Source organism: Seriola dumerili, unplaced genomic scaffold, assembly GCF_002260705.1.
Source record: "Seriola dumerili isolate Sdu_G_001 unplaced genomic scaffold, Sdu_1.0 BDQW01000202.1, whole genome shotgun sequence".
Classification (NCBI taxonomy): Eukaryota; Metazoa; Chordata; class Actinopteri; order Carangiformes; family Carangidae; genus Seriola; species Seriola dumerili.
The window spans coordinates 797,722-824,538 of NW_019174457.1; the positions used below are offsets into that span (position 1 = coordinate 797,722).

Sequence of the window (26,817 nt, forward strand, 5' to 3'; positions counted from 1 at the left end):
ACGGGTCCAAATAGGATCCGGGCCGAATGAGCTGCTGCAATGAGATGTGGTCTGGATCCGTAATCCTCATCCGTGCAAGTGGACTGTTTTGTCGATCCGATCCAGGACGGATCCAGTGCGGAGTCAATTTGCTATCGGGGAGGTAAAGTAGGTAATAAAAGTTCGATCTTAGCAGAGATCGTCTATATGGGGATATAGTGGTAGAGCTTTATTGCAGATCAACTTCTGCACGTGCATGTACATGTGTGTATACATGTCTTGCTGTGGTTGTGGGGACAAATTTGGATTTGAAACCCTCAGTGTGAGTTTATTTTGGCCAGTCGTGACAGCTTCAAAAGGCTTTTTGAGGGACACCTGCAGTGAACACGCACCAAGCAGCATGCACGTTCAAAATTTCTCCAGGGATTTTCTTGTTGCTGATTATTATTTTCCTCTGGGTTCTCAAAAAAAAAAAAATTTATTTTATTATTTTATTTTATTTTATTTTGAAAGCATCGTCGCCCAACTTCCTTCCCTTTCAATCAGTAACTGTTTAGCTTGACGCGAGCGAGAGCAAGCTAGTCACAAGCAGATACACAAAGGGTGTGGAAGAAGCCGCAGCAATGGGAATCAAACTGTACTACACCACCGTTACTGCCTCGCGGACGGTGAGTCAAGTGGATCTAATTTAATACGTTTAAACGTTACGTCTCTGTTTCGGGGGCTCTAGCGGCGTTAGCTAACAATGCTAAGTCCAACAGACACACCTAGCACCCTATCAGTAATAGCTTCCTCCTGACTAACAGTGCGGTGGGCCTATGCAACTCAGCGCCCACTTATATCTGTATTGTAACGTCAGCATGACTGGGTTGTAAGCGTTGAGGAAGGTTAAAGTTATCATTGGGAAAAATTACCAAAAAACCCTAAAGGACTTGCAAAGACGAGCCCGGATGCGTTACTACACCTCATGTCTTTCATCTTGGTAGATGGAAGGTGTTTTTAATTGAGCACGTTTGGCTAGCTGTTTCTGCAGATATCCGTCTTTAAAATATGGAGTGTATTACTCATCAGAAAACAGCGACACTATCATAGTGTCATTTTGCTACATAAGGCTGGCAGGAATAGCTAGCTGTATCGACATTAATGCATCCGTTTCCTGTGCGGAAACTGCACGCCAAACTTCATGTAAAAAATATGGTAGTTTTAAGGTTTGTTTGCATATGGCAGAAATGAAGTGTAATGTAAGGGCCTTTTACAAACCATCTGTTATAAACAAGGTGTTTGTAAAAAAGTTTATCATATGCACATACATCAGATACACCAAACAAACCTTTAAAAAAAATAAATAAATCTTTTGTATGTGGCACACCTCCCATTCATCCTCTTAACAATTACTATAGATGGGTGCTAACCAGTAATTATTTCTTAAATGTTTCTGAAGTAACACCTGTCTGGTACGTTATATGTAAGCTGAATTAACCAGTACAGCCTTTAATTTGTTAAAAATCATACATATATATTCCTTCATTTATTTATCTGTTGATAAACCACAGTGATTTTTCAGTTTTTGATTTTTGTAATGGAGTTTTGCTATATTTTTCCACACAATACATTATTAGATTGGATTTACTAGAACAGGCTGACATCAGGACTGTCTGCAGGCATCAGCAAACTGATGCTGAGCGGCACAACATCCCTTGCTGAAATAACTTTTACAGCACTTTATGAAAACAGTGTATGGCGATGCACTGGACCAAACATCTGGTGTCTATTAGGTGAGGGGAATTCATGTAGTGGAAAAGTTTTGTGACTGCATTAGTTTTTAACCCCATGTGCAGCAGTGCTTCTTGGGTAGCTTGCTTTTTGCAATCAATGTATTATTAATTGTTTTAATGTGTATATCAGTTTGTATTTCATATATATCTTGCTTGTTTAGATTGTAACCTGGAGGCGTATTTCAAATTTAATTGCCCCCTTTAAAAAATATTGTGTTTGGTTTTAGTTATTATAGTTTGTGAACTGCAGAACACAGAAAACTTCCGTTTAAGGACACGACAACTGTGTGCGGCCAATTGAATGGCAGCTTGTGTGTTTCCAGTTGGTGTTGTGTTTAGGTGTGGTCACATTTACGAACACCCCCTCCCAACTTCCTCAGTTGACATAAAGATAGTGGAGTGTTCACTGGGTCTATTAATCATCACCCACAAGCCAGATAAAGCCGCAGCTTTTTAAAGCCCCAAAAAGGTTAGTCATTTAGTTTATTTCTTCAAGCTACGGGCTAAAACAGGATAGTGACCATCAGCCTTTTGCTGTAAATGTGTACCGGATTTGAAGTTGTGGTGGCAAACGTCTCTATATTCAGATAATTTGCTCAGGATTTAATAAATTGACTTCCTCTTTGTGGTGTGAATACCTTTCAAGTGGCCGCTGTTGTTCTTTTTCTCCCCCCCCTCCCAGGTGAAGTCTCAACAGGCAGAAGTGATACGAATCCTTGACAGTAAAAGCATTCAGTACGAGCTCATCGACATCTCTCTGGGCGGGGAGCTCCGTGATGAGATGAGAAGCAAAGCAGGGGACCCGACAGCAGTCCCTCCCCAGCTTTTCAATGAAGACAACTACTGTGGGGTGAGGGGGGGGGCACACACACACTCAACTCAAATGATCTAATTATAAATGGAGGAATCTCTGCCTGTCCTTTTTTTTTAGATTTTCTTGGCCACCGCTCATTCGATTGACGTTAAACTTTGCGGGTGTGTTGCAGAGGAGCTGAGGAAGTGCAGTGTTGATTGTTAAGTGTTTTTTGGATGAACGGTTGTTGAGGAACATAAAAAGAGGAACATTAAATGACAGTCAGTTTGGGATGGGGTGACGCATTCATGTAGCCGCCATCATCGATTATGACAACAGCACATCACAAAGCATGTAAGCTGCTCCCGGAGCGCTCTGTTTAAGATGCAGCGACAGCAAGACAGCACTGTTTTGTTTGCTTTTGATCCCCACCAAGCCTGATATGTTGTTATTGTTATTATTATTATTATTATTAACCAGCGAAACAAGTAATTTATCTAGCGCTGCTGTTACGTTAACCTAACACTACACCATCTAACGTTATTCGGCCGTTGTGTACTTTCTGTTTCCTTAAACTAACATTCCTGTCTGTAAATCATATCTAATATTTTCCTTGCAGATGATTTTCTTAACTGCGTATTAGTCCAGTGATTCAGTATATTACAACAGGCCTATATAAGAATGATAATGTTCAGTTTTTTATTGAATCTGTTAGAGAGGATGTTGATTTATTTTCATGGTCATTTTGGAGGCTGTTGAACTGTACAGGATTATAATGAGAGGTGTTCCTAATATTTTGTCAACTTTAATTCATATGAATAGGATGGACTATTTAATTACGAGAAACTTAAAGTTATGAGACTCCGCACTTGTCCTGTCAGAACTTTGTTTTCCTGTTTGCTGATTGACTCTCTTCCTCTCCACAGAACTATGAGATGTTTTCCGAAGCGGTGGAAGCAGATACAGTGGAACAGTTTCTGAAAATGGCGTGAGGAGGGTGAAGTGTAAATTCTCCATCTTAACCCCAGCCACCTCCCCGCCCGCCCTCTGCCCTAATGGAGGCTCTTTATTCACACTCTCTGCACCAATGGCAGTGTCTACCCACTTTCAATGCCATAACGAAGAATGCCAAATATCTCGTATTCAGCTAATCAGAAGACACACATTCCCCATACTGCACCATTAGACTCTAAATCAGTCTTAATCTGTTTTATTTTTATGTGTTTTGTTTTTTTTCTTCTGTTATTTCCTTTGATTCCTTTCAGACTCTTTTCCTGTCTGACAGACCAGTGTTACTAAGTACTCATTGTCCACTTGGAATCAATGGGGTGTCTTAATGTGCGGTAATTAGGTCGACTAATCTTGGCAGCGGCCACATGATCGCTGGAGATTAAAACTAATCCACTGGATGACAACATTCAACCCAGAATCTTCCTGATCCTCTGCAGACCAAACACACATCATCACTCAGTCTTAAATACTTTGTCGTCTTTTTCTGTAGCCTTCAAGTTCCCATGTTGTACATGACGGCACACTATCTGTACTTCACATGGATGCAAATGCACACGGAAGTAGCAAGGACCGCGATGTCCTTAAACCCAATTGATCGTGAATTATACCAGCTAAAAAATGCCTTTTTGGCACGGGACAGTTCTTTGTTATTTTTGGTCCATTGGTTACCTTATGCAGTATGTGATGAGAGGTTTGGTTCTGAAATGAGAATCCACTGTAGCCCACCGTGCTGATCTGACCTGGTTTGAGGGGCTGTAATGCTACCAAAATTCAGAAAGTGCATTTTTCGCCAGATTTTGGCCAGATAATAAAAATATAAATTACTTTAATGAAGCTAGAAACTAGCACTTGTTTAAGATACCCTGTGGAGTTTTTTTTGTTTTGTTTTTTTTTTCTGTAAAACAAATGTTAAGTTACATTTTGTGTTTCTCACAAAAATGTATAAATGTGCTGGTCTCTGCAAATGTCAGGAAGGAAACGCACAATTGCTAAAACATTTTTAAACCTATTTTGTTTACATCTCATTTGCTAGCTCTTTAAACTCACTGGTAACCCAGTTTGGACGTTACCGACCACCGACTGTCGATCTGAGTGGTGTGAAACTGGCAGCAGGAATGTGTGTATGACAGACAAAACAGGGACCTACCTATAAAAACATTGCTCTCTAGCGCCACAAGTGGTCAAACGCTCCTCAGGGTATCTTTAAGATAAGTTGTGGATGGATGTGGCTTTAAGCAATTAGTGGCGACTAGGCCTGTAGCCACCGTTTAGTACACTGATGTTGTGCCCCGTGTATTTTTTTGTACTGGGGAGAAATAACATACTACAATTGAAACTTTAATGTGGTGGGTATTTCAAAGGCTGATTCCAGTGTTTTACTACCAAACAAAAAATAATTCACTATTTCCCCCTAAAATTGTATCGAGTGTGGAGAAACTTAAAATTTACAGGAAATCTAGTGGACAATAATTAAAATTCGAAAAATACAAATAATTCAACTATTTTGCAAACTTTGCTTTTGCTGTCTGGTCAAACCTTTCTGAGGGGTAGGGTTTCAGGGAAGGATTTGAACTCTATTTCTAAGATCATGTTTACATCCCTGTAGGATTTGTGGACCAAACGCTCCCTTTAGATATGTTATAATGGTCTCCAGTGAACCAAACGTACTCAAAAGTTGGTGTACTCTTGAACAAATAAGTGGTTAAACATTTCAAGTAGTTGGCTGCTTAATTCTAGCATCCAGTTAGGCAGGATGAACAGCGTCTTCTTAACATCACATTTGGTGCCAATGTATCTGCAATGCGCTTTTGGGAGGTGGTTGTTCACTGTTGTATTAGCACTTACCTGACATCTCCTACGTTTTCCGTAATTTTACTGTATAACTTGAAAGCTTCACCAATGGGTGTTTCTGCATTGCTGACTGACTGGGGCAAAAGGACGCCAAACATTTATAAGGGAGCATTTCGTAGGGAGAGTAAACGATTGGACCGAAAAGATGTGAATCTTCTTCCTTTCAACCACGTAGCTTTTCCTTCCTCTGTTTATTTTATGTAAGTTTCACTGATTGTACTGGGCATGAAGATGCAGTAATGTGACTATGCACTGAAACCCTGCCTCATTCTGAACAGACATAAAGGTCATAGCTGGTGTGTTTAGATTGACCGGACTCAGTCTTACTAGCCTTAGGGAACAATCACCACATGGGAAAAATGAAGGCTTCACTTATTTGTGCTTTTTATGTATTTGCATCATACGTTTGATTAATCTCAGTTGAAATGTTTTTTGTATCGCTTTCATGTCTTTTTTTTTTATTTTTATTGAGAACAACATGGTTTGCTTCTATTACTCGTAACATCTGTCAAACCCCCATGCTTTCATAATTGTGTTGTTACGGTTTGGGATCCAGAGGAATGACAGCCTTCACACACAATGTTTGTGCACTGTTTTGTAAGTCGGTGGTTGTAGATGTTTGCCTGTTATTGATGTATATTCACTATGAACCATGTTTTAGACATTCCACGTCTCTCTCTGAGCTCCTGCTTTGCTTTTGGACCAATTCCCCTTGGCCAAAAAAAGAAGAAATTAGGGAATAAAATGCTGTTGTCTTCCAAGAAGATTGTGAAAAGTGATTTATGGGTTAAAAAAATAAAATGGAGTTGAATCTAACTGTCTGGATATTTTTTTTTATTTGTCAGCGGAACCTAACTTAAACTTTTAATGAGTCATTTTAATGAGGAACTTTACAAGATAGTGTGGGAATGTTTGTTCACACACAAGAGACTCATTTCTAATTTGCCTTTCAGTGTAATATTATTTTTGCCAGTACAGTCACATGAATAACATCTTCCATGCCAAATCAGTAGTGTCATTACATTTGTAGCAATTGCATGGGACACATATTCTCTCAGAACTATGATAAAAAGACTTCATTATCAGTATGTTCTGTATAACAATGAAATAGGACATCATCTAGTTTGTCGGTATAAATTTAAATGCGTTTTTGCGCAATTGGCTAATATAAGGTTATTCATATAATAAAGTTATTATAATGATGATTCATCAGTAAGTAGGAAATTATAGTTCATTTTATAATGAAGAATATTACACTCTGAATTAAAAAAATACAATATAAAGTAGATTCAAATGCATTATTTATTTAGTTAAATTTGCTCTGTTGTAGTACATAATTTCTCCTTTAGGCGGGGATGTAGCGCGTTTGACTTTTTACTTTGCAGCAGAAGAAAAAGACGAGCGGAAGCATGAAATGATGGCCCTGGTTTCAAAATAAAAGCCTAAAACAAAGTTGCCGATTATCATCTGTATCTGTGGGAATGTGCTGTTGTTGAGAATTGTTTTATTTTGAAAATGGTCACCGGAAGTTTTGCTGTTGATTCGGTGTTGCCAAACACTGGTCCAAAGAAGGAAGCTGCGAAATTTGACAGAAAACTGCAAAGGTAACGTGAGTAAACGTTATGTATTTAATGCGTTGGTGTCAAAGACAATTAATTTGTCTAAAGCTGACGTTTGCGTTAATAACCTGTTTATTCCGGTCAGCGTTGTTACCGTGTTACTACCAGGGGCAGTAAATTCATTGGTTAGTTAGCTAAACTAAGCTAGCTGACACAAGTGTTTTGAGATACCAATATAGCTTAACGTAAACCATTTCTTTTGATATAACATTAGCTTAACACAAGGTAATGAACTGAGGGCCTGTGTTTCGCTACATACATCGTTTTCGTCACATCTGACCATCATAAAAATCTTGCCAGTTGCCACTTTTAGCTGCCACTGTTTGGTGTTTATATTTAGCTAAGACTGCAGCGTGTGCAGCTTTGAAGTAACAGTTTCATTTAGTTAGAAACACACCGCTTTTGGACTGTTGAGTAGTCACGCGGGTCCAGTTCTCCATCCTGTGAATATCTCTCTAACTCTTAGCTGCACTTTTTCATTCAAACGTCGGAAGTTATTTTGGAGCACACTTCATTTACACAAACACAGCAGCTGTTTGGGTGTAGTGTGTTCCTATGCATGTATGTATGTATATGTGTGTGTGTGTGTGTGTGTGTGTGTGTGTGTATGTGTGTACCTGTACTGGGTAGAACTCCTTTTGGTTCGTCATTATAGAAGATATTAAGTTAGTATAATTGCATCTATACATCCTTGTTATTCTATTAAATATATGAATTAAGTTGCATCCGAAGTGCAAAACAAAATAAACAAACAAAAGATATTTTATCATCTACCAGAATATAGTCTGTGGTGCTCACAACATTGAAAAAAAATATATACAGTATATGTAAAAAATTAAACGGCAGCATCTATTTCTAGAAGTTATTTTGGATCATTAGTGCTGTGAGTAGTTTTCATTGCAACTACTGAAAAAATATAAAAATAGTCAAATAATAAGGTGCAGATACATGGAAGTTAGTGCGTGGCAACTGATGAAATAAAAATGAATACACTCAGCTCTGTTACATTTATTTGTTTTTCTGTCCCGTGAAGCCACATGTGAAGATGAGCGTCCCAGACTACATGCAAAGTGCGGAGGACCACCAGACAGTGCTTGTGGTGGTCCAGCCCGTCGGCATAGTGCCCGAGGACCAGTTCTTCAAGATCTACAAACGAATTGCCAGTGTGAGCCAGGTGAGCATCAGGGACTCCCAGCGCCTCCTCTACATCCGCTACCGCCACCACTACCTGCCTGAGAACAACGAATGGGGTGATTTCCAGACGCACCGCAAGGTGGTGGGCCTCATCTCCATCACCACCTGCGCCTCGGCTAAAGAGTGGCCTCAGACCGCTGAGCGCTTCCACGGCCAGAAGGAAGTGTACAGCTCCACGCTGTATGATTCGCGGTTGCTGGCGTTTGGGCTGCAGGGAGAGATTGCAGAGCAGCAGCGCACAGATGTGGCCTTCTACCCCAGCTTTGAAGACTGCTCCGATGTGGAGAAGAGAGTGGAAGACTTTGTGGAGTCGATATTTATTGTTCTGGAGTCCAAGCGGCTCGACCGGGCTACAGATAAGTCTGGTGACAAGATCCCTCTGCTGTGCGTGCCCTTTGAGAAGAAGGACTTTGTGGGTTTGGACACAGATAGCAGGTGAGTTGTTCTCTTCTCTGCACACTAACCCCTTTTATAAAAGCAGTTTAGTATGTAGAGGCTGGTCAGGGAATGCCTGAATGTTCATTTCAGTTTGTAAATGTGATACTCTGTATTATTATTTTTAATGTGTGTTTGTTCCTGTGTCAAGTTGCTTGTTATATGTCGGCCTCACCAGCTCAAAAAAACTTCTCCTCCCAAAAATCTGTCTTTTGATTTTTGCTGCGTTCATTTTCGTTTGTTTACCTTGGTTTATTTGTCTTTCTTCTTTTTTTCTTTCATACTGTCCTGTGAGTTTATTGTTGGGTGTGAAAAGGTGAGATGTTAGATTCATAAGTTTAGTTAACCCATACCAACCCCATAAGCTTTAGCTCTGCCCTGTCAGAAACAGCCATGCCTTTGTGCTGTTGTGCATTTGCTCGTGACTCCAAGCCAAACTCATCGCTCCTCCACAGGTTTCAGTTCATTCACAGAAAAAAACCTGACACTGAAAGCAAAGTAGTCTAGTCCACAGCAGTAACACTAGCAACTAAAATAAAAAAAGAAATTATTGCATATAAGTTAATGTGTCATATCATAAGGGGTATTTTTAAGGGTGTAGATGAGGCCTGGTTTGCAGGACTACATTACAGTTTATTGCAGTAGTTGCACTCATATGTTGTGTCCGCGATCGTGTGTTTGACACTGTTACAGTTAAGAAAGCTCCAGAGTTATATTCACAGGCCCAGCAACCACTCTTTCCAGTCTTGGCTAGTAGTTTCCATTCTTACACATTTACATGGTGAAGTCAGAAGGCAGTTAAAGGACCATACCCGTGTTTTTCCGTGCTTTTGCTCATTTACAACAAATCATGTATAATCTTACTACAACCAAGCCCATCTTTGTATCCTGCAGGCAGCCACTGGTTTCAGAATCTATCTAGGTATCTAAGCAGTTGTGTGCGACTGTCTCTCTGTCTGTCTGTTTAACCGTCCATTCACGTTGTTTAAAGTTACTCTACCACTGTGATACAGCTGATAGGACACACTGTTTTGTGTTAACGGTCTGTGCCTGTGAAATGCCGACGGAGGCCTCAGTATTTGAAACTTAAGAGAACAGCCCGTCAGCTACCTGGCTATAACAAGAAGAGGCAGAGATCACATTACTGTTGACACGGTGGCCATATTTACAGGAGAGGCTCTGAGGCTCTTTTCCGATTCTTGTGACATCACAAAGTTCCAGAAGTCCTGACGGCTGGTTTTAAGGCTCAGTTTCTGAATACAGGCTGTGTGCATTTCTCTGTGGACTGAGGCTTTGATACTTTCACAGTATTAATATAGAACCTAGACCTGCTTTATAATCAAACCTACCTTTATACTATATGGGACCTATAATAGTAATTGAATGCTATTTATTTTGTGCTATAATTAGCATCAAATTACATAGTTCTTTGCAGGAAACGTCATGGAAGTTACATGAAGCTCTAAACTAACTCTAAACTTTTTTTCTTAATTGTTTTGCAATTCAATTTTTATACATTACAAAATTACCTGAAACAAGTGGCCACCTTCACCATTCAAAAAAACACACCACACCACACGCCTTGGAAAATGCTTCATCTTAATGTTAAACACTATTTGTGATTTAAATGGGGTAAAAAAAAAAAAAAAAAAGGTCATGTGGTAAAAACGTAATTTGCTGAAACACAGAAAAACGCTGGTATAGTCTTTTTAAAGGAGGAGCTGATAGTTTGGACTCACTGTACACAGTTTGGCACGGTACCTGCTGCTGAGGTTTGTCCCTGCTTCAGGAGACTGGGTTTGGGAAGGCGCAGTTTGGGATTCACGAGAGCAAACATTATGTTATTCTAACTTGGAATAGCTCTGAAACACCCGCGTCCAAAGATCCAGTTTAATTCCTGCGGTTAATTTCTTCATGAATCCCTTCAGATCAACCTTTTTGTTTTTTTAGATTTTGTTCAAACAGAACGATTTTAATCTGCCAGATGTATGATATAGATTTACTAGCATAGATGTTTCTGTAGATTTTCATATCCCTGCCTGTAGATTATACAGCAAAGGGAATTTTGTCCATGGCTGTATTTTACCTTGACTCTGCGATCACCTACTGTTCCACGTTGTTTTCTTCACACGACCTTCCCAGTCCCGTTGGAGAGCTCAGATGTCTTGCACAATAGGATCATATTTTCCCTCAAAACAGTTACATTTCCCTGTGCCCCTGTGAAGCTGCTCCTTCCTGAGTACCTGTGTTATTGTGCAAGACTAAAGGGTCGTAGGTCGGCTCATCCTTGTTTTGTTGCTCTCCTTTTGCTTGTGCTTTCCCACCCCATACATCCCCTCTGTAGCTCACTGATAAGATCCACTTGAGTCTCCCCTCCTGGCCCCCTGCTGAGAGAGCTGTTTTTATAAGCAGGAATATGAAAAAAAAAACAAAAAAAACATAGTGAACAAAAATCTATTTAATAGCCAAAGTCATGTTTGTTATTAAAGAATCCGAGCCTCTTTATTCATCCTGCTGTTGTCTGAAAAAGTTTCTGTCTCTCTCCCTGCTGCTTTTCCTCAGGCATTATAAGAAGCGTTGCCAGGGACGGATGAGGAAGCATGTTGGGGACTTGTGTCTCCAGGCAGGCATGCTGCAGGACGCCCTGGTCCACTACCACATGGCTGTGGAGCTGCTCAGAGGGGTTAATGACTTCCTCTGGCTGGGTGGTAAGTCTCAAAGATGGCAGCTTATTACTGCAAGGCCAGAGTCTGTATTTGTTTGCTGATGTTTAATATTGTATTATGTTCTATGGGGCCACGTAGCCGTAATATTAGCTGATGTCGCCTTGATTTGTATCAGCTAGCGTCTGGCCAACGCTGCATTTCTCCAACCAATACCAATATTGACATTTGAGAGTTTTTTCTTTTCTTTTTTTTTTTTTAAACACAAACACACACACAACACAGAAGGATGTTTACTGAGCAGGAGATTGTACTGTTGAAACATAAACTTGTAGTATATGATTATATATATATATATATATATATTATTGATCACCTCAATCCTGTAGTATCTTGCACAAGGTTGGGGCGCCTGTCATTCCCCTTCTCTCTGTCCCATTTCCTGTCACTCTACACGGTCCTATCTAATAAAAGCATAAAGGCCAAAAAACAACCAAACATATCTTGCACGGTTCCTGCTGATCCTTTTAAAAGTTGAAAAGGCATTGAATTCATTAATCTACAAATAAGGCCTTAATTGGTATTAAAATGTCTTGCATCAGTCTTTCTTAAAAAACGTCTTAAAAACGCAAAGACGTGGGATTTTAGGAATCATTTTATCCAGACATTACTATTTAAAACCTCAAAATAATTGATAACATCTATTTTTTTTTTTAATAATTTACTGAATACCTCTTTCATTTGATTTCAGTTCTACAGTCTCTTGTGATTTATTATCCGACTCATATTGTGATAACGATGTTGTACGAGCTGTTGTTTCTGGATTTATGAATTTCCTGTGTTTTGCATCTGCATTTTCCATCTCACGGTCAGTCTTCTGTTTGCTCTTATCCCTACTGACATGTAATGAAAATAATAACTTTATTTATAAAGCACTTTTAAAAGCAAAGGTAATATCAGGCATGAGGCTCAGGAGGCAATATAACAACAATGCAACAACAATCTTAACAACAGAAAGCACGACGGAAATGAGGTTAAAGGTTAAAGAGAGAAGACACACTCACTGTTTTTTAGATGACAAAAGTAGAAGCAAACGGTGAACCGTGCAAACATCTGGATCGTAGAAACTTCATAAACTCTTGCGAGATCTAAGGAACAAAAATGGGAAGGAAAGAATTGAGTAGAGATAAAAAAAAATAAGTATTTTTATTACTGCTGTGTTTTTGTCTGCAGCTGCGTTGGAGGGGTTGTGTTCAGCGTCTGTTATATTCCACTACCCCGGAGGCACAGCAGGGAAGGCGGCGGGACGCAAGCCAAGTATCTCCCAGCCGGCAGACGCAGGGAAACGCCACAGACCAGGTGAGCGCATCACTCTGTGTACTGTAGGGCTGTTGTCTGCGAGTGAGTTGTGACTGAGTGGGAATGTCACGGCTGACTGTCGACCCAAACATCGCCGAACTTTGCTCAGCTAAGCTGCTTCCTGTTTGTGTGCAGAGTACAAGACGTCAGCTTCCTAAACTGCTGAAGCTTCTCTTATTTACCCTGATGACTGCTAATTGAATTAAAATTTAACATTGTTAAATCTGTCTACCCCCGATATTAACATTCGTTTAACATGGTGTCATATTAACACTGCTTTGTGTATATCTTCGCTTTATCAGTGTCATCGTATGCATGTCTGAATATATATATAACGATAAGGTGCTTTTATCATTTCTGATTCTGAGGCCTGAATAATTGAGGGTTGCAACTAATGGCTTTTTAAAATTTGATTCTAAAATTTGATTAATTTCGAGTTTATTATTTTTTAATCATTTAATCATTTTAATTTGAAATGCCATGAAATATTTCGATTTTAGAAAAACCTAAACCACCATATGTTTGGTATTTTTAGTTGATAAATTATGATTATTTTAATGTATTCATTAATTCATTTATTAATTATATATTCATTAAATTTTTTTTTTTTCCATTTTTTATTTTTATAGTTTTTCCACCATTTTCCAACTGTTTAAATTTGTTTTGGCGAGCTAAATTGCACGCTAAGAGCTTATCACTGCTTAGTGTATTTGATGAGTGTATTTTATAGGCGGGCAGCGGCAGCAGCCATTACGCAGACTAACACTGCTAACACTGCGCCTTGCGTCATGGAGTGAATCTGCATTCTTTCTCTCTGTCTGTAGGGGCTCAGGAGGTTCTCATTGACCCAGGTATGGTATCTCTAACTACCATAGCTCTCGTAGACAACAACCCTCCCGTTTGCTTGTGGTCGCATTAGCCCTGTCGTTTGGTGTCGCTTTTCATCCTGCATCATCACAGTGTTTATTCCTGTGCTTTATTTTGAAAATCACCTGATGTTTTATTCCCCCCCCCCCTCTTCTATGACAGGTAGCGTTCTCCTGTGTTGATTTACCGTCACCATTTTTATTTTTCCCTAATGTACCTGCTTTTTCTCACAGCCACATTTTTTGATCAGTATCACCCCGACCACACGACTGAAGACCAAGCCTTTTAATGGCCTCTCTCTCTCACTCGCTTCCATTCTTTTATTTATTAAGCCCCCATTATCCCAACAACTCACATCTTCCTTTTGATTGAACATCATTTAACCCTTTCAAAAATATTTTGAATATGTTTCTACCTCTTTGAAGTCAAGTTTACATATCTCTGCAGAAGTACCAGCAGGTGGCATCCATTACCAGTGGTGCATACTTTGATTTCCCACTTGATGAATGCTCACTGTTGCATAAATAAATCACACAGTTCATTTATATTCTATCACTTCATCGTCTCAACAATTGTGCTTCTTCTACTACTGTGCAGACATTGTGCGAATATTGTTTTCTTTTTCCTCATGTTGTATATGCGATTTGGCCAAGAAATAGTGCAGCACAGCATCTCATTATTCACACGTTTGTCATAGTGACAGCGCCACAGTGTTGCTGGGCACAGCCCTGTTGCTAGGTGACGCACTCTCAATTGGTATTTGTATTCTAATCAGATTTGGCCAAGAGATGCACCTTGCAATTTGGTTTTAAAACATTTCTGGTGCGAGTCTGACTCTGCCCGGGACACAGCTGTGAATCATTGTTTTGATCACATGTCAGAATATTCATGACATCACTTATTACTGCTGTAAGGGATAGTGGTGGCAAATTAGGAATAAGCACATATTTTACATAGTTTACTTCAACAGTAGCCGTTGTTATCTGCTCAGATACATGTACAATTCTTGTTTTCTGTGATGACGGTATGTCTGCGTCTTATTTAATATATGTATCACTATGCATGTGGCGGTGGTAGCCAGGGAGACGTCTCTAGAGTATTTAAGGTTCCCCTTCTTCCTGTTGTCACGGTTGTCATTTCCTTTCCCTTTGTTGTGAACCAGACTGATGGACGGTCGTCCTGGCGTCTTTCCTTAACTAATCATATACCATCATCTTTTGAGTGTAGGTGCCCTCACAGCCAACGGCATCAGTGCAGACACCAGCACTGAGATCGGACGAGCGAAGAACTGCCTGAGTCCCGAGGACATTATCGAGAAATACAAAGAGGCCATCTCCTACTATGGAAAGGTACTGACCGCAAACTGCAGAACCGTTAAATCAAGATTTCAACCAGTATAACTGTTGGATTAAATATATAAATATATGATGTCTGTATGATGTTGTCGAAGTTTTTATTCAGATTTTTAAATACAAAAGGAATTTTCGAAACAGCGCTCAGTCCTTGAAATAATTTAAACTCAAATATAAAAGTAATGCATTTATTCCTAATGTCAATCCAAAATTTCCAGCTGGAACCCTGTTTTAAATAAAGGTTTACATGTGCATGCACAATCACATTTACAATAATAAACTGTAGTATATCCATCCGATCCAACACTTACTAGCAGATGATAAAATGTAATAAAAGGCCAGTATTGGCTCAGTAGTCAGTATTTTATTATTAAGGTCACTGAATTCTGCAGTAAGTAATGTAGATTTATGTAAACGTTATCAAGGCCAGACATGAAAAGTGTCAAAAAAATGAACAGAACTTTAAATAATCAGTTATTTTTAATTGGTTAATCCATCCATTTTATGCCACCTACACAGGTCTGTGTCCCTTTCATTTAATTAATGATATAACTTGGAACTATAGTTATATATTGCTGGGAAGTACTGAAAAAATTATATGATAACAAACTATTCTAGACCGTATCATCCCTCCTGAGATACTGTCATGCTGCTTTGATTGTGAAACAGGTATTAAATTACAGGGTCAGTTTTTAACTATACTATCTTATTTAAATGATTATAAATAGTATAAATATATATGATGAACACGCCACAGTAACTGACCATCCAGAGCTTTAAAAGTGATCACAACAATCTTAAATTGGATTCTGCCAGTCTTTAGACAGGGTCATATATGACGGTGTTTTATGTTGATGTTGCTTTAACACAAAATTATCACTTGTAGGCACAAATGTAGCTTCATGTCCATGTTGTAATATTTCTTCCTCTCACCAGGGGGCAGTATTTAATTTGGTTTTGATGGCGTTTGAAGGCAGTGACAGTGTTTGAGCAGAATCAGACTAGTACATCCTCACAGCAGCTGTTTTTTTTAATTTTTTTTATTACTGAACACTTCACGCGGACAAGTCCTACGTGTAATCTCTCGAAAATGAATCCGTATCAGCCGGTGACGATAACCTGTTAGAAAGCAGACAAATCAGTAAGTGCTATGTATCCGTTCCTGGAGTGATCGCGCTCTCTTTTGACTACTGTACTCGCACAAAGTCACTAAGAATAGCGTTAAAGTATCCTTATTGCTTAGGGAAAGCTGAATGGGCTCATTATACCACTGGACTATTCAGAAGCAATCCTGTGCTTTATCTTCATTATTATAATTGCCTTTTTGCACTGACCTCCCTCAGCCCTTTTACCTGTAACTAGTTCATTCAGAATTAAATTACATCTCAACACATAGCCATTCAGATGTTAATTGAATTTTAATAAGGAGACAATGAGAGTGAAAGTGGAAGGAAGTTGAGGGATGGAGAGATTTAAAAAAAAAAAAAAAAAAAGCAGGGTGTGAAGCTTCAGCAGCAGTCGCTCAGGGTTTCAGCAGAAAGCAAAAAAAAAAAAAAAACCAAAACAAAAACGGAGCAGCAGCTGGGAATCCCTGAGAGAGAAACGAGCGACGGGGGATCAGAGTTATCACGCTTGTCTGTCATCCCAATATCTGCGGTGACTGATGAGGGTGGTCATATGTTAATGAAAGAACACTCCCTCTGATAATAAGGTGGGTTGTAGAAGTCACGGCGCACCTCATTGACTAATTATCTCTCTCCTCCTCCCTCCCTCCCTCCCTCCCTCCCTCCCTCCCCCTCCCTCCCCCCCTCGCTCCTCCTGTTATCTCCCGCAGTATAAGAATGCAGGCGTGATCGAGCTGGAGGCCTGTGTGAAAGCGGTCAGGGTCCTCGCCATTCAGAAGAGGGCCAGGGAGGCCTCCGAGTTCCTGCAGAACGCTGTTTACATCAACCTGGGACAGGTACGCTCTCCGACTGGGAAACCAAAGCTTGTTTCCAGATACACGGGGTGAGTCAGGGTGACTGCAGGGTATCTTCCTATTAGCGGAGAGGGAACACTGAAACAGAACTCACCTCACCCTCAGCGTATTACCTTTTTGTCCAAGCTCCAAGCCCCTCTCTCTCCTCTCACATGAGAGTTTTGCCCTTTAAGAGCTTTAAGTCTTGCTTCTTTATGTGACCTATGCAGCCAATTGAGTTTCCTCCAGGCTTTGCTCTTCATGTGCAGTAGTTAAGCCTCTTTTTCTCCGATTTCAAATCTCAATATACAGAGGCAAGAAAAAGTAAGCGAACCCTTTGGAATAACCTCCGTTTATGTATAAATTTGCCCTAAAATATGGTCAATCTTCATCCAAGTTACAATCATTGAACAAACACAATCTATCCTCATGGAAAAAAATCCAGAATCTATTAAACTTTGCTTATTTATACAAAAGTTTAAGTGCTGGACACAAGATGTCTCCTACTTCACTGAAAAGTCCGTTGTCACTGATGTGCACTGGAGGTTTCGAGTCTCCGCGTCACGCTTGTGCACAAGGTTCAGTGTCCGAACCGGGGATGTCACAAAATCATCGGGTACAAACACAGAGACACTTTCCTGCTTCAGCAGCTGAATGTGAAAACAACCTCCTAGTGTCAGACTCTGCACATACATCATTCTGCACAGTAGAGTGCGAACGTCCAAGTCAAGTAACGATAAGAAACGTACAGCTTTCTGGTGGCTGGAGGAGGGAACTTTTAATGCTGTTTCCGTAACTGCAGCTGTCAGAGGAGGAGAAGATCCAGCGCTACAGCATCCTGTCCGAGCTCTACGAGCTGATCGGCTTCCACCGCAAGTCGGCGTTTTTCAAGCGTGTGGCGGCGATGCAGTGTGTGGCCCCCACCATCCCTGAGCCCGGCTGGAGGGCCTGCTACAAGCTGCTGCTGGAGACGTTACCTGGCTACAGCCTGTCTCTGGATCCCAAGGACTTCAGCAAAGGTAGAAATAAAAAGTTCATTTAACTTCAACTTCTTTTCGCACTTTCACACGCGAACGTTTTGGGCATCGCATGAGAATGAGGTTCTCTGGTTTCTTTTTGTGCACACACATCATCTCCAAACTATTCCCAGTCATGTTGAATAGTGTGTTTCAGGGCTGCAACTAAGAATGATTTTCATTATTGGTTATGTTCGTATTGATTGATTGTTCTCTAAGCTAAGCTATTCACATTTGAGAAGCTGGAACCGGAGAATATTTGATTATCAGAGTTTTTGCAGGTACATTTTCCAACCAACTAAGTAATGAATCAACTAATAGTTTCATCTCTAGAGTGTTTCCCCCCGGGCAGCTAAAGTTGAACAAATGTGACCAGCTGAGAGAAGAGAAACTACATCACTTTTACCAGATTATGACGTTTATTGTGGAGCAGCTGAAGATCAGCTTTTGCTATTATCAGAATCAAAAGTGAACACGGGCGTAAAACATTTACATAATGTGTGTTTCCGACCAGCAGGTGTGTCATTCTGGCTGTATAATGCGTCCAATGGAGTGGTTGTATATTTCCAAAGTGACATTTACACACATATAAATGGAAAGACAAAATCATAAAACCAAGTGGCAATGATACAATATGTACATCGTATATATTTATTGCTTAGGGAAATATATGGAGGTTTTTTTTTTTTTTTTTGGTCAAGGCCAAAGCCTCTGTTGTGGCTGCAGGCTACAGTGAGCGCACCATGCTTCTCTGTAACGCAGCAAAGCCATCACAGCTTTAACCATTTTCAGACAGTAAATCAAACAGTTTATATGTTTATATGATTTAAATCGGTATCATAATCGGATTTTTAGGACTGAGCCTGAAGAGAGGTTCTTGTGTTTGTTGAACATACGGCAAAACCAACATCTGTACAGTGATTACAGGAAATAAAGAAGAAGAATAGAGTCGGCCCGAAGTAAAAATAAAACTGAGGGATTGCTCTCATGCTATCGTAGTTAGATTTATTTATTATTCTTAAGGGTCATGAGTCAAGTAGAGCAGATTTTATGTCACTGACGAGGAGTAAATCTCACTGAATTGACCTTTTTTTTTTCTTTTTTGTTTTGTCCAGACACTGAAAGCAGTGGAGTGGCAGCGGCGTAAACACATATTTAACGAGATAAACGAGAGTACCGCTTTGCTCAAAAAGAGGCACGGCTGAATCCTGACCCCGCGCTTTTGTAGACTCTTCGCTGAGGTCCTCGCGATAAGCCTCTCGGTTCTACAGACTCTTGACCCTGGCTCATTGCAGCCACTCGAAGACAAGCATTGGCAACACAAAAGACGGCGTTCACACAGCGAGCGGGAAAAGCTCAGGGTCGCCCCGAATGTTATTCAAGGGACATTGTGAGACGTTGTGAGACTTTCCTCTGATACGGTGCTCATCTTTGGCCTCGTTTCCTTTTTTATAAACTGTGATTAGAGACGAGCTGCAGGTTGGTCGAGACACGTCACACCGGTGGGCTCCTAGCTAACACACCGAGCATCAGTTATTTAGTTCCACTGCGATTCCCCCATTATACAAAAAGCTAAGAATGAGATATAGATTATTATTAAATGGGTTACAAACTGGGGTTGTGGAGTAATGTGTGTTGATGAAAGACACAATCAAGCTGCATTATGGGTAGTGAAACATCCAGTGAGCCATACTAGGGACTCAGTAAGACTTCTATATCTCGGTCTCTGCTGCGACAAATTTTGACGTTTATTTATTTCTCACAAACCCTCCATCTTTACAGAGGTGCAATACTAAATGGTTTGAGGAGTATTTGGGTATTTTATTTTCAAATAAGACACACATTATTATCCACAGCCATAACGGTGAGTTCCTATCAACTTCTGCCACCAACAGATAACTTTAAATTTGCAATTTTATGTAATTTGTAAAAGGGAAATGCTGCTTTTTAGTGGTTTATTGTTGAATCTCTTGCAAAATTATGGCGAATTAGAAGAAGTGATTGATTCCTCTGCATTTCATTTTTTAAAGTGAAGTAGTTTTAGCTGAAATGTTATTGTCATTTCTTTACCACACTTTTGAAACCATTAAAAACTCTCCCCTGCATAATGACATAAATCTAAATAGCTTATTGTAATAAAAGCAGCCGTGTGATCTAAAGAGAGAAAAGTTCAGCTTATGGAAGAAAAGAAAAAAGCATAAATAACTAGTTTTTTTGATACCTGCATTTTACTGAATGTTAAGTACAGTATTTTTATATCTAAGTCCCGTCATAATAAGTAAATAAATACCCAAAAAGAGCTCCTCTTTGCGCCCCCCAGTCTGTATTTATATCAGATTAAAAGTGGAAGTCTTTGTTTAGATAGAGCTGATTTATGAATCATCATTTAGTAGCGAAATATTACATAAATGTGTAAATTTGGGTTCCAGTTTTATTGAGTAAAACATGTTGCCCCTCTGGTCCAGAAACACTTCACATCCTACTTTATGTGCAGCGAAGTTCCCACTTCATTATCAGCAACGTTTCCTGGGCGTCGAACAAAATTTATGAATAAATTTATAGTTGATCATTTGATGATTAAAAGTTTGAGGTAAGACAATAAATTCTTACGCTCTTATCCAATTAATAGATCTCCAACGTTGCAGACCTTAGTCACAAACATAGTGGGACACTTTTAATTTCTAATTCAATACGAAAATATTATAAAATTAGACTCAAAAGTGGATGAATACGACCGTTCCATGGAACTTGTAAGCTTTAATAAAAGACCTTCCCCGCTGATGGGAAAGCAGGGAATGATGGCTCTAAGTCTTTTGGCAGACGGGATCAGGTGGAAGTTTATCAAGCGATAAGACTTGAGAGTCAGGTTCAAGTGAGGAAGAAAATGGGGGATCACTGGTACATTCCAATAAGGCCGCTTTGCCCCGAGATACAGTGGAACAAATGGCTTTTTAAGTGGCTCACAGGCTCTTTTTTTTTTTTTCCACACACTGCTCCTCTTCTCTCACCAGAAATGGGAACACACTCATTGTCAGTCTTCTTTCTTCCCCTCACACAGACCTCTGTTCTCCACTGTTGTCACCTGTCACAGAAATCTTTTTTTTTGTTGTTGTTGTTATAATTTACATGTTTATTCTGGAGGAGAATAATGGCGGTATCATCATCCTGCACAGTAGAAAATCTCCCCCCTCCCCCCTTCCTTCCTTCCAGCTTCATCAGGGGCGGTCTGAAGGTACAGTGCCTTTTGAATTTGAGGCTTTTCATGACAGTGCGACTGCTAGGCCGTGGCACCGCGCTCATTATCTTGGCGGTGTGTTAATTGGATTGCCAGACACCTCCAGCTCAGGTCTGAAAATACCACGAAATGAAGTCATTTTTCGTGTTTCGAGAGAGAGAGTGGCATCCTCAGAAAATCCAAAGTGTCCTTTGGATTACTGTCCTCCAGATAAGCGCTAGTTTTGGCAGACAGGTGGGAGTCAGCTATTTTTAGACTGCTTAGTGGGTGCAGTTTCACGACATGGGGAAAAAAAAAGCTTATGAAGGAATTGCATTTAGAGTTTGTTCAGATGGCAGAAGAAGTCAGGATGAATAATCGCCACGGTAGAAGAAAAAAAAAATGCTGATAACTGGAAAGCATCGTGGGCATGATTTGACGTTATTGGAAGCGGTATTTAAGCTGAGAAAACATCCGAGTGTTTACCAAATATCCTCCTTTCCCTGCAGCCCCTGAAGGCCTCGCCGGCACATCTTTCCTCTGGTTCTCTTCCCCACTCAGTGAGTCAACAGTCGACAGCTGGGAGTGGAGCATGGGATCTCGTAGGGGGCTGAGGGTCTTATGTAACATTTGGTGTCAGGCTAGAATGCTATTAAGATGTCTTGTGGAGCTCTGCAGAGCAAACGACGCTGGCTGAGTTAGCGCCGCGCCGCGCCGCGCCGCGCCGCACCGCACCGCACCGCACCGCACCGCACCGCACCGCACCGCGCCGCACCGCGCCGGAGCGCGTCTGCAGCGGGAATACTTGAATTTTAAGACATGGCTCCGATGAAAACGCTCGAGTTTGATCTAATTACGTTTGGCCTTTTGTGTGTGAAGCACTCGAAGCATGTCGAATACAGACTTATGGAGGTTTGTCACACACTTGTTGCAGAGTAATTATTGTGTAGGTGTATGCACAGAACATTTGTGTTGAATTTAGGGCTTTAGAGTTAAAATTAGTTTTATAATAGTATTCCTACTATCGCAACATGAAGATGCCGGCATCATCTCATGCTGATTAAAGTAATTTAATGATGTACAGCGTTACCAGCGGTTTTCTGTTGTTGTTTATTATAAAACAAACCCTTCAGTGATTTCAGTAAATGTGAATGTGATTTTTTTTTTCTCTGAGAATCATCAAATAAAAAAAGCAGATCTTCGTAAAAAGGATAACAAATTATTATGATCATGTTATCACCATACGATTCCACTAAGAATTGATAATGATGATAATATTGAGTTTTTGGCTCAGTCGCACTTTGATATCAAGAATAAAACTGCGCCACATTCAATCAAATTCAAGAAACTTTATTTGTCCCCAGGGGGCAATTTAAAGGGCGTAGAGTAGATATTAAAACAGAAATTCAAAATACACAAAAAGGAATTCACAATCAGCGCAAGACAAACTGTAAATATTAAGAAAGATAAAAAGAAAAACAACATGAAAAAACATCAGTGCAAAAAAACAACAACAAAAACAAAAAAATAAGAAAATAAACCAATAAAATTTATAATATATTACATTGAGAATGACGATAACATGGGAGAATGACTTTATCAGTGCAAATAAATAAATAAGCAGCTCAAAGTGATGCACATTCATTTTAAAACAATGACAGACTTTGACAAAATAAAGGTCCACTTACTGACCTTCTCCAGAGCTTTTAACCACATACATGTGTATGACCACCTGTATTCATCATGTGTGACTGAGGTTCCACACTTCAATCGAGCAAACTCCAACCTGCAAATGAAGACCATGAGATGCAGTCGAAAGCTCTACACAATTCTATTAAGTGGATATTGAGTTAGAATTTTTGCTACAGTCAAATTAATGTTTCCGAACTGAACTCGTGTAATAATTTATTCTTTATTAACAATCGTATATTAATAAAAAGATGAATGCTGATGTATTAACGGTGTCATGAATATAAGATATGTAATTTCTGGTGAAAGCTGGTCGAGCAGACCTCAGATCAGTTGAGATGCATGAGGATAAAGTATCTATCTATCTATCTATCTATCTATCTATCTATCTATCTATCTATCTATCTATCTATCTATCTATCTATCATTAGGTTTACAGTAAAGCTGAAAACAGCAGGGTTGGAAATAAGTTAGAATAATATGGCAGGGCAGCTGTAGTAAGCAGAAAAATGCAGAGCCGACAAACAGTCTGCTCTCTCTCAAATATCAGCCTCTCATTTCATTTTCAGATGAAACATTTTCTCCTCGTCCTGGAAACGTGTAATACGAGAACACAACGTCTTGAAGTTCTCCGTTGTCAGACGAATCAGACGCAGAGTGTGATTCTACAGACTCTATTGATGCTTCTGTAATAATTTGGTTCGGTAGCAGTGTAACATTAGATGTCAGCAATGAGCTTTGTCAGTGTCTGTGACTGTGAATGTCTCCGTCATCTCTCTCTCTCTCTCTCTCTCTCTCTCTCTCTCTCTCTCTCAGGCACTCACAGAGGCTGGGCTGCTGTACAGATGCGCCTCCTGCATGAGCTGGTGTACGCCTCGCGTCGCATGGGCAACCCTGGTCTGTCCGTGCGCCACCTGTCCTTCCTGCTGCAGACCATGCTGGACTTCCTGTCCGATCAAGGTCAGAATAAACACAGGGAAACACACTCGCAAAGAGGCTTGAAAAGAAAAGTAGCCGCATCACACTTTCTTCCATCTTTTTTTTTTTTTTCATTATAGAACCTATAAAAACCCTGTGAGGTGCTTCCAGCTTCGTGCCCAGACATCAAAAAAAAAAAAAAACATCTAGAAACAGCCAACTTGTCCTTTGGTGATTTCGGCATTATACCTTGTGCTTAATAGTATACGACGCACAACAAAGCCAGCTTTTTCTTGGCGCGAGTGCAACATTGTGCTCTGGGCAGAAATCCTGTGCAGCCAGGAGATAGGGTTTTTACTCAGGCAGTGTGAGCCAGACGGTCCACTGGCCACACAATAGAGGCCAGTGTAATCCTTGTTGGCTACAGAGCATGAGAATGGAGGGAGGGAGGGAGGGAGGGAGGGAGGGAGAAGAGGTATGAACAACATGAAGCAAGCTTACTGTATAAAATATTAAACATCAGCAAAGGGACTTCTGCAGCTGTGTTTAAGGTGCTGATAGTAAAAGCCTTCTTAGGAACAGTCCTGCTGGAATAATATTACTATCTGCAGCCTCGCATACATCAAGGGGCTAGGGGGAAGAAAAAAACAGGACTGAATGATGTAACTACTACTGCCACCGTTGAGTATTTTCTCACTGGAGGAGCTGACCTTGTAAGCCAGTGTGTTGAGCAGCGCTTTTGCTACAATAAAATACCATTTCATATTTACTCTGTGTAACTTTCGGGGCTCAGAGCGCTGCCTGCAGCAGTTTGGGTGCCCTCCTTTGATTGCCTTTACTCCACTCTGCAGTGGGATATTAAAAATGTCAGAGAGGTTATTGTAGGTTTGCTCTAGTGGAATAAGTCCCTGTTGACGTGAGTCTGAGTGTGAATGTGTGTGTGTGTGTGTGTGTCAAGTGTAGACTAGAGTTGGGCAGGGAAAGACATTTCATATGGCTTTAGTACAGATAACAGCAGCCTCTGTTCTCAGAGGGATTCCTGTGCACATGTGGGAAGTCTGTTGTTAATGAAACATCAGTTGATGACTCAGGTGAACCAGCTGGAATCAGGCGCCGGCTCTCCGCACTCTCCCACGGGTGGGCTCTCTTGATCCGGCGACCTCCGGGTTGTTGTAGATGGCTCTCCTCCTCCTCCTCCTCCTCCTCCTCCTCCTCGTCCTCCTCCCGCCGCCTGTGATGGCGAGGACAGTGTCAGCCCTGCAGAGGGACTGTCCTGCGTCCTGCCTCCACAGGTCCTCTCGTGGCGCGGTCAGCACGATCCAGCGTGACAGTGTTCTTAGTTGTTTCTGATACTTGATGTTAGTTTCCGCCTCAGCTGGTCTTTGTGTGGAATTATTTTTCACCTCTTTAATCCGGCCGCTCTGATACTCTGAAGTCTTTGTCGTGCACGCTACTTAAAAGCTTATTTGAAAGGTGGTTTCCTGCGTAGATGACCAAGAACTCTGTGTTCTCCAGGAGAAATCTACCCGGTTTTTTTATGCCGGCGAGTTTTCAAGTTGTCCGTCTGTCCCATTCTCCTGAACGCGATATCTCAGTAACGCCTCGAGGCAAATCCTTCAAATCTGGCACAAACATTCACGCGGACTCGAGGATGATCTGATTCAGATTTTGGCGGTCAAAGGTCAAAGGTCAAGGTCACGGTGACTCAGTAACTCCTCAAGGGAATCCCTTCGAATTTTGACACAAATGTCCGTTTAGACTCGAGGATTGAACTGATGAGATGTTGGTGGTAAAAGATCAAGGTCACTGTGACCTCACAAGAAATGTTTTTGGCCATAACTATTGAATTCATATATTGATTATGATGCAATTAAACACAAAATCTGTCAAATTAATGCCGTAACTCACGAAGAGGAGATTGTGACTATATTTCCTGCAACCTGGCTGGTTGAGGGAAGGTAGTGTTGTTCTAGCTCAGGAGAAGTGTACAGCTCAAACCAACAATTATATTTTTCATTATCAATACACCTGACAGTTATTTTCTTTATTAAAAGATTGTTCAGTTTATAAAATGTCAGAAAATAGTGGAAAACAACATATTAACATATTTAAATTGATGTTTTTGTCTTTCCAACAGAGTTTATTATCATAGAAAACAGGGAAAATACATTCGAGAAGTGATGGTTGGTTTCCGGGGTCCGTGCCAATCACTGTATTTTCCACATGTAAATTATAAACAGCAGAAAAATGAGTGATGTCATGGAGCAACTTACTTTTTTCACTGATAATGAATATGTGTCTTTGATGACTCGGGCGGTTTTCAAATCATACTCCTGTAATTGTGTGCGGGAGTTTTTTAAATCTTGTTGGAGCTACTATAAAATACAGTTTAATTGAAAGGGAACTAAAAATAGACAGAGATTATTAGAAGAGCTCGAGATATTGTCTCTTTGATCATATCACATATTAGTGTTGGCTGCTTAAGTCGCGCTCATTTTTTTCATTTTTACATTTTTTTTTGCAAATATTGATTACACTGTCTGCAACTGTCGTGAGAATACACATTGTCTTTGAGGCTGGATGCCATCTGCCATTCTTTTCTTGTTTAATGTAATCACACCCTTCCCCAGGAGCCACATCTCTCAATCAGTTTGGGTCTTTTCGAAAAGGCCTCTCTCGGGCTGGTTTTGTCTTTTCAAGTCTTCGCCGGGATCATTAGAAACACACATAGCTTGAATGTTTTATGAGAGCCTTCACCTCTGCAGTGGAAGCAGCAGCAGCAGCAGCAGCTAGAATTGAAGATAACTCCCAACGGCTCTTCGTCTGGGTCGTGACAAGGTGACCAGGTAGGGGCTAATTATAGCGGATTCCTGCACTGCCTCAGTGAGTGGCATCGGGGAGGGACACTTGATAAAAGAGGAGAGGAAGAACAAAACACAACCAAAAACACTGAGCTGAAGAAGGCGGGAACAGCAGGGTGAATGGGGAGGAGGTCACGAGCGATCGCTTGTTTCAACTAGACATGACCGAGCCGTAGCTTTCTTCTTCTTTCACCCTCTCTCAGAGCAGAACCATGTACATTTTAAATAAATTATAATGTCCAACATATGGTGTAAAGGTAGATC

At 40.5% G+C, this 26,817-nt stretch overlaps 2 protein-coding genes across 4 annotated transcripts in view; both read left to right on the forward strand.

The window, feature by feature from the left end:
* Window positions 1–521: 521 nt before the first annotated feature.
* Window positions 522–6,225, forward strand: LOC111228181 (SH3 domain-binding glutamic acid-rich-like protein 3). Its single transcript, XM_022753985.1, has 3 exons — window positions 522–647; window positions 2,437–2,604; window positions 3,474–6,225. The coding sequence occupies exons 1-3, from the start codon at window positions 603–605 to the stop codon at window positions 3,537–3,539; spliced, it is 279 nt and encodes a 92-aa protein (XP_022609706.1). The 5' UTR covers window positions 522–602; the 3' UTR covers window positions 3,540–6,225.
* Window positions 6,226–6,967: 742 nt separating this feature from the next.
* The window catches only part of trappc9 (trafficking protein particle complex 9), a 203,777-nt gene continuing 183,927 nt past the window's right edge, over window positions 6,968–26,817 (forward strand). The window contains exons 1-9 of one of the 3 annotated variants that reach the window (XM_022753974.1): window positions 6,968–7,013; window positions 8,062–8,657; window positions 11,220–11,365; window positions 12,554–12,679; window positions 13,504–13,530; window positions 14,774–14,895; window positions 16,733–16,858; window positions 17,658–17,874; window positions 23,591–23,734. In XM_022753974.1, coding sequence (XP_022609695.1) covers window positions 8,074–8,657; window positions 11,220–11,365; window positions 12,554–12,679; window positions 13,504–13,530; window positions 14,774–14,895; window positions 16,733–16,858; window positions 17,658–17,874; window positions 23,591–23,734 — 1,492 coding nt within the window. In that variant the 5' untranslated portion in view covers window positions 6,968–7,013; window positions 8,062–8,073. Of the gene's footprint in view, window positions 7,019–8,061; window positions 8,658–11,219; window positions 11,366–12,553; window positions 12,680–13,503; window positions 13,531–14,773; window positions 14,896–16,732; window positions 16,859–17,657; window positions 17,875–23,590; window positions 23,735–26,817 lie in introns of all 3 variants that reach the window. The other 2 variants (XM_022753975.1, XM_022753976.1) reach the window with 2 other exon arrangements.

Excerpts from the sequence above, each read along its gene's own strand:
- LOC111228181 (XM_022753985.1), top strand. The coding sequence starts at position 603 with ATGGGAATCAAACTGTACTACACCACCGTTACTGCCTCGCGGACG. Across the intron at positions 648-2,436 it reads CCGTTACTGCCTCGCGGACG|GTGAAGTCTCAACAGGCAGA; the intron begins GTGAGTCAAGTG and ends CCCCCCTCCCAG. Across the intron at positions 2,605-3,473 it reads ATGAAGACAACTACTGTGGG|AACTATGAGATGTTTTCCGA; the intron begins GTGAGGGGGGGG and ends TCCTCTCCACAG.